The 7,739-nt window shown below is 33.5% G+C and overlaps 1 protein-coding gene across 1 annotated transcript; it reads right to left on the bottom strand.

The window, feature by feature from the left end:
- Positions 1-341: 341 nt before the first annotated feature.
- LOC130664509 (kinase suppressor of Ras 2) lies at positions 342-7,651 on the bottom strand. The gene is made up of 7 exons (XM_057464452.1): positions 7,265-7,651; positions 7,052-7,192; positions 5,153-6,991; positions 3,625-3,758; positions 2,394-2,531; positions 2,158-2,287; positions 342-1,045 (listed from the first exon to the last, which is right to left on the bottom strand). The coding sequence occupies exons 1-7, from the start codon at positions 7,409-7,411 to the stop codon at positions 893-895; spliced, it is 2,682 nt and encodes an 893-aa protein (XP_057320435.1). The 5' UTR covers positions 7,412-7,651; the 3' UTR covers positions 342-892.
- Positions 7,652-7,739: the final 88 nt, after the last annotated feature.

Below are 7,739 nucleotides of genomic sequence, written 5' to 3'. Positions count from 1 at the left end.
TAAAATTAAGGCGTCCGGGAGATGTTTGGCCTCAGGGATAACTGACAAGTCTTCTGGAAGAACACTAGCACACAGAAGTTAAGGAAAAAAATTTTTTTTCTCGAAACCGAGCCCTGAATCTAGATTTTCTATAGCAATTCTATAGAATTTCTTAGACGGCGATTTTGATCACACGGACGGACGGACGGACGTCCATCTAAAAATGGTCAGAATCCCCAGGATCTCACAACATCGAGACCTGATGAAAACTCGATTTTTGAAAATCGAACTGAAACCAATATAATTCATTCTTGAAAATTTGAAATTTTCATGGCGGGAAGTTTAAAAAAATAAATGACAAATTTGAATTGTTACCGGTTTATTTTTTTTTATTATATACATTAATGATAAATTTAACATCTCACTCATTTAAATAATAATTTTTTTTTTATTTTAAAATAATTTATTTACATTTAAAATGCACGTCTGATATTATACAAAAAATTAAATTTAAAAATACATAATAATTAAAAGTGCTGTCTGACTAGTGCACTCAATAATTATCTCTACCGATAATCCATTGATATTTTATTATTTTGTTAAATTAACAATTTAATTATCAATTCATCAGTAACAATAGTGATAATAAAAATAATTTAACTACTGAAAAAATATCAACAATTCAATTTAAATAATAAAAGACATTTTCATAAAAACAAAAAAAATATATACATATAAATATATAATTTTGAGTATTTTGTATAAATAAAAATTTTAAATTAACGAAAAAATGTCTTTTAAATAAAATTTAATACTATTGATTGAATACTCGTCATCTTATCTTTGACTGTTTTTTTTTCATTAATTAATCAGTTAATTAATTAATTAATTAACTAATTAATTAATACTATTATCAAAATACTGATTCCGCAGAGCGCGAAATTTGAATGGGATGAGAAGGACTACGTATTAATCTTTTTTTCGGCAGCTTATCAAGCTTTGATAGTAATGTTGAAAAATCCGGACGTTTATCAGCATGATAAGCCCAGCAGAGCATCAATATTTCCTGTAATTATTTATTATTAATTAATTAATTCTGTTCACTGTACAAAATTCCCGGAGTGAATGCGATGATTTTTTTTTAATCCTCCGGAATAAAAAATTCATTCCAGAGAAACATTTAAGGGGGATAGCCACTGTGAGGATCGAAGAAATAAGTGATTTTCGGGAATTTTTTTGACTGGAATAATAAAGGAATTTGGGGATCGGGTTTTTTTTGTTTTCTAAAGTATACATTGAAGATAATTTTCCTAAATTTTAATTAAAAAATATCATGTTGTTACAAAGTTATAAGCATTTTTGTGGAGCAACAAAAAAATTTCCCCCACCACGGTGTCATCTCTAACTCAAAAATGGATTTTTAGAAATAAAAAAACCAAACGGCGTTGTAATCTGTATGCATGTGGTTATCGTTCCACGTAGGGGATTTTGAAAATTTGGATTTGAAAAAAAATGGCGACATATTAAAAATTTTTTCGTTATTTTTTCTCATTTTTTTGGATTCAAACAGCCCTAAAAAATCTTAAAAATCAAAATTTTCAAAATCCCCTACGTGCAACTTTAGCTACTGAATAGACGAATACGGCAAAAAAAAGTTGCGAATCGGTACATATTTATGCAAATTACAGATGCCACCAGTTCAAAAAAAGTAGTTTCGAGAAAAACGCGTTTAAAGTTTTTAGTCGATGCAACGGTCAGTTGACGCGCTGTCAAAAAAATGACTATAACTTGAAAAATATTCGAAATTTTCATATAAAACTCTAAATACATATTTTTGAACACGTACACTTTGATTTAATAAAAAAACAAAAAATTTTTTTTTTTTGAAATTTCAGTGGCTATCCCCTTTAATTTAAAATTCCAACTGGATCGGAGTAAATGCGGATGGAAATAAAATTCACGTCACTCCGAATTTACTCCAGAAAAAAATTCGTATTTACTCTTTATACAGAGTAATTATTTTTAAAACTCCAGAACTCCGAGTGATGGATCGAAATAAAATCCGTATTTACTTCGGATTGTTCACAGTAAATTGATTATTAATTTATGATTTTAGAAAATAATTAATTGATATTGAAGCAGTTAATTAAAAATAAATATATGGATAAGAATAATTACCTTGACCTCACGAGAAGCTTGTAAGTTTGCTAGAGTTTGTTTCATTCCTTTACCGACCTGCCATATTATTGCCTCAGGTGGTTGCCCTTTGAATGGCCACTCTCCGCAGAGTAATTCATACCACACGGTTCTGTAATATTGTTCATTAAATATCATTAACCTTTCCCTTATATATCTATATATATATATACATTTTATATTTAATTTTTTTATTTTTAATTAAATAAAAAACAAACCCGAAGGCATAAACATCAGAGGCTTCAGTAAATGATAATTCTTCTTGATCTCTTGTACGCTGGGGTCGTAGTCTCCGCACTATTTCCGGTGATAAATAACACAGCCAACCGGGTGGAATGCTCAATCCATTACTTTTTCTATATTTAATTAGTGATATGTTATATTTCATTGATTAATTAATTTAATGTATGATCTAGGGTATGGTACCGTTTTTGGCCACTTTGGTACCGGTTTTTGAACACTTGAAAAATTTTAATAAAATATGCAATGACAATTTTTAAAATGTCTACTCAGATACTTTTATCACGCAGTTACTATGGAAATTTTATTTTGTACTTTTTCATTACCGTATCAAAAAAATCCATATGGGAATCCAGCCTAGATATTTATGGGGTTCCCACATGGGATTTGCGGATGGATTCCCGTATGGATTTCTGTAGGAATCCAGCATAGATCCTGATGTACTCTCACATGAGTTTCTATGGAAATCTACATCATGCAAAACCCACATGGGAATCGTAAGGAATCCCATGTCGTTTTTATCTCGATTTCCCATGAGAATCTACACCATGTCAAAATGGGAATCCAGCCTAGATATCTATGGGGTTCCCACATGAGATTTGCGGATGGATTCCCATATGGTTTCCTGTAAGAATCCAGCATAGATCCTAATATACTCTCACAAGAGTTTCTACGGAAATCCACACCATGCAAAATCCATATGGGAATCTTCGGAAATCCCATGTCGATTTTTATCTCGATTTCCCATGAGAATCTACACCATCGAAATGGGAATTCAGATACCCATGGATTCTTATATACATCCATAGACTCCTATATTAATTCCTATGGATTCTTACATAAATCCATACTTTTTCACATGGATTCCTATGAGCTCCCATGTAATCCCATATGGAATTATTTAATAGCGTAATTAAAATAAAATATTAAATGTCCAGAACTGAAACAGTGACCAAAAATGGTACTTCTACCAAATTTAATTATTTAATAATTTTGACATTGAAGTTTTTCGACGTCTGATAATTTTTGGATTTTTTTTCGACGATAAATTATAAAAAAAAAAAAATTTACAAAAATTGCACTTAAATATTTTTTAATTTTCTACATGTGCCTTTTTTTTTTTTTTTTTTTTTTTTTTTCTTAATTGATGTGTTAAAAAAAAAATCCAAAATTTTTAATTGTCTAAAAATTTGAGGATCAATAATTTACCTGTTGCCGTAACAAACTTTTGTTACGCTGAATAAACCGAAGTCTGTAATTACGACTTTCCCGGTTTCCAAAAATATGTTTTTGCTCTTTAGATCTTTGTGAACTATTCCACGTGCGTGAAGGTAACCCATTCCCTGTAAAAATTATTCAATTATTTATTTACTTCAATGTAATTTTAAAAATGGAAAATTTTAATTAACAAGAGTTTATTTAATACGTGGGAAAATTCTATTAATAATTAATAATTAATCGATAATTAATTATAACAAGAGATTGAATAAAAAAAAATTTTAATGTGCGCTGATGGAATCGAAATCTCCGTATGTGAAATTTGTAAATTTTAATTATCATTTAAATTTTTGTAATTACGTTTATCGCTAATTAGTAGCAAATTTTTAATTACAAGTGCGTAATTAAATTTTTGTAATCTGATTTGTAATTTAATTAAGATTAAATTTTTTTTGAAAAATAAAGGAAAAAAAAATTTCATAAATTGTTTGTTGTGAAAAAAATCTAGATAATGACGATGATTTTTTAAAAAATTTATTCCGTATCTTAAATATGCCGCGTATTTAAATTTTCAGAATCAGGTTTTTTCCCAGCAATTAAATCAATAAAAAATATTTCCAGAATCTCGATTCCTGATTTAAAAATTTAATTACCCAGCATAATTATAAGTGTAAATATAGCAGACATCTCACAATTTTTAATTACAAATAAAACAATTAAATAATTAAAGTAATAAAATTTTAAAAAATACATGTACGGAATTTTGAATTTTCTAAACATGGATTTTTTTTATTTTTATTTTATAAACATTTTAATTCATTATTTAAAAGTTTTAAAAATTGTCAGATGTCCGGTAACTTATGATACTGAAGTTAGTCGATGCCTATTAATTTTTGAATTTTTTTTTTAAACGATAAATTATTAAAAAAAAAATATTAGAAAAAATTGCACCTGTAGTTTTCAAAATTTTCTACATGTGCATATTTTTATTTTACATTTTTTCGTAATTGATTTGTTAAAAAATAAAATCCAAAAATTGTTAACTGTCTGTTAACTTCAGGTTCCTGCTAACATGATATTGAAGTTAGCCGACGCCTATTAATTTTTGAATTTTTTTTTAACGATAAATTATTAAAAAAAAAATATTTGAAAAAATTGCACCTGTAGTTTTCAAAATTTTCTACATGCGCGTATTTTTATTTTACATTTTTTCTTAATTGATTTGTTAAAAAATAAAATCCAAAAATTTTTAACTTTTTGTTAACTTATGATACTGAAATCAGCCAACGTCTAATAATTTTTGGATTTTTTAAAAAACGATAAATAATGAAAAAAATAATTTTTAAAAAAATTGCACTTGTAGTCTTTTAAATTTTTTACATGTGCATATTTTTAGTTATTCTTTTCCTTCAAATTTAATTGTTAAAAAATAATATCCAAAAATTTTTAACTGTCTGTTAACTTCAGGTTCCTGCTAACTTTACTATCACAGCATAATTATATTTATAAAAATACTTACCTGAGAAATCTGTTGAGCAATGACGGTAGTCTTAAGCATATTAAACCTGTCCTTTCTCAAATGAATATGAGTAAAAAGCGTCATGCCTTTGCTCATACTAGTGACGATCGCCAAATGCGGAGGTTTCATACAAGCGCCCATGAATAAAATCAAATTTTCATGTCTCGTCTTGCGGAATGTCGCAACTTCCAACTTAAAAGCCTCAAGAGTTTTCTCATTATCCGAGTAGTGATCCATGTTCAGGACCTTGATAGCAACGTCTCCGTGCCAGTTCCCTCGGAAGACGGTCCCGAATCTTCCAGTGCCTATCGGGTCCCCGATCTTCAGCTCGTCGTAGGGAATCTCCCACTCGCGCATCGACAAACTGTTCTGCCTCGGCCAGCGGCTGTCTCCTGGCTCTCCATCAGAGACCTGGGAGTCCTGGGAGTCGACTCTCACTGGCGTGCGCTCCGAGTCGGTGCTGACACTTCCCGATCCTGAGACACTGACAGTCTTGTCGCTGTCACTGGAGGTGACTGTGCTGTCCAGTCGGTTGTGTCCATCGACCATCAGCGTCTTCTCATTGAGTGTCACGTCAGGAAAGTGGAACTGCTGCTTTACCGTCATCATGTGAGTGCTGGTAGCAGTACTGGTAACATTAACGCTCGTTATTGTTTGACTAGTCGTTTGATTACCCGGCAGTAACGCTGGACTAGAAGGAGTTGAGCTGTTGCAGCTCGAGGTAGTTGAACTTGAGTCAGCACTAGTGAACGGTATGTTTATCGTCGAGTGAGGGTGGGATCGTTTCCGGTCCTTGCGGTTAAGCGAGCTGAGTAAATTTGAAATATGATGATGGTGATTAGGTGAAGTAACACTGGGTTTACTCAAAGTCGGCGAAGCATTTGCGAAACTGTCAGCTTGAAGTGTCCGTTTGAATTCGTCGAATAATTCCTGCGGCAGTCCGCAAGAAGGCGGGACCTTTGACTCACAGTCCCGGTGACATTTATACTTACACTCCTTGCACTTCAATCCCGTGCCGATGAACATCTGCTTCTCGCAGTAGTCGCACGTGGTCATCATCTTGAAGGTCTTTGTGAACCGGTGGTTGATAATGTGACCCATTCCCCGAGTCACTGTCGGAGTTCGTGGTGACTTGGGTACCTGGAGACTGGTGACAGTTCCTTTGTAACTGTTGTCATCGCTCTCGGCACTAGAATAAGGTGGAGATTTAATGGGACTGCTGATATTCAGAGTATCAGCGATGTTGGCATTGCTGCTGTCAGACCCCGGCTCCGTTGGAAGTCTGATACGTCTCGGGTGCTCGGTCTCCCCGTTTTCTAACCGATTTGCCAGCTGCGACTCGTGAGATTTCGACTTCGTCAGCGGGAACACTTCAGGCGGCTGATGGCTCTGGTGTTTTTTGCTCGGCGGTGGAGTCGTGGGAAACTTTACGTTAGCGCGCGCCTGCTTGCTCAGCAGTGGAGTCGACGGCGGACTGCTGGTGAGACAAATAATCGATGACGACTGGCTCAGAAGGTCGTTATTTACGTTTATGTTGTTGTGATAAGGAATACTGTCTTCAGATGGCACCGAGCTCCGGGTAGTTCGCGATCTTACGGGTCTCGGAGAGGGTCCACTGCGTAAATGGTGACGATCCCACGAGTCCCAGTACAAGTTCATGTCAGTTTCTTTGTCTCCTTCTAACAAAACGTCAATATAACGGCGTAGATTATGCAGAGCTCGGCAAAGTCTACGTAATTCTTCTTCATGCCGTGAATTATTTTCTCCCAACATCGAACTCAGCTCGCGCTCGGATTTTTCTTTCAATGCTTCCAGAGTATGGGCTTTGCTGCAGACGCTCTAAAATTTTTTTTGTTACAATTAAAATCGATTCAATTAATTTACTAATTAATTACTCACGTTTATGGATTCCGGAGTGAGACCAACAACACGCAGCCACTGTGACAATGATGGATACTGTCTCATTTCAGGTGGCAAAGACCCGACAGCTAATTTCGACTTGGTAACGAGTTGTTTTGAATAAAGTTTTATTAATTTCCCCTGAAAAAAAAACAAAAATTAAAATCAAATTTCGTAATTAATGACAAGTTCATTAAAAAAATAGACTCTTACTTCCAGAGTTCGAATTTCTTGCTGAGTTAATTCAGCACTAGTTGAACACTTGGTCCTGAGACCTTCTAATCTCTCTGCTGAAATTTCGATCATTGACTGGACGACATCCAGAGCCCGACGTATCTCAGCATCCTCACCCTCCGCCATCGTTTATATATATATATTTATTTATTTATTTAATAACTAATATATTATTTATTAATTGGTGTTGCCTGCATCCAGGCACCAACAAAATAAATCACTTAACAGACATCATAACCTTCTGCTAGCGCAGTTCAACCTCAGTACTACTAATTATTCAAATAAATAAACGTTTATAAAGAGCTAACCACCTCGGGCACTGGTATTTCCTAAGGTAACCACTTATCAACATTGACAACCATCTTGGCGGTCTAATCAGTGACGTCAAACGATCAGTAAATCACCCGACGTCGTCCCAGACATTCTGCGCCTCTCCCGTCAGGTCTTTCTCCTT

The sequence above is a fragment of the Microplitis mediator genome, chromosome 3 (genome assembly GCF_029852145.1).
Source record: "Microplitis mediator isolate UGA2020A chromosome 3, iyMicMedi2.1, whole genome shotgun sequence".
Lineage (NCBI taxonomy): Eukaryota > Metazoa > Arthropoda > Insecta > Hymenoptera > Braconidae > Microplitis > Microplitis mediator.
This window is presented reverse-complemented; position numbering and strand designations above follow the sequence as displayed.

Bases quoted from the DNA above. Each gene is read 5' to 3' on its own strand.
- LOC130664509 (XM_057464452.1), bottom strand. From the start codon at position 7,411: ATGGCGGAGGGTGAGGATGCTGAGATACGTCGGGCTCTGGATGTCGTC. The intron at 2,532-3,624 runs GTAAATTATTGA...AATTAAATATAG, and splicing joins AAAGTTTGTTACGGCAACAG to AAAAAGTAATGGATTGAGCA. The intron at 1,046-2,157 runs GTAATTATTCTT...AAATAATTACAG, and splicing joins AAGCTTCTCGTGAGGTCAAG to GAAATATTGATGCTCTGCTG.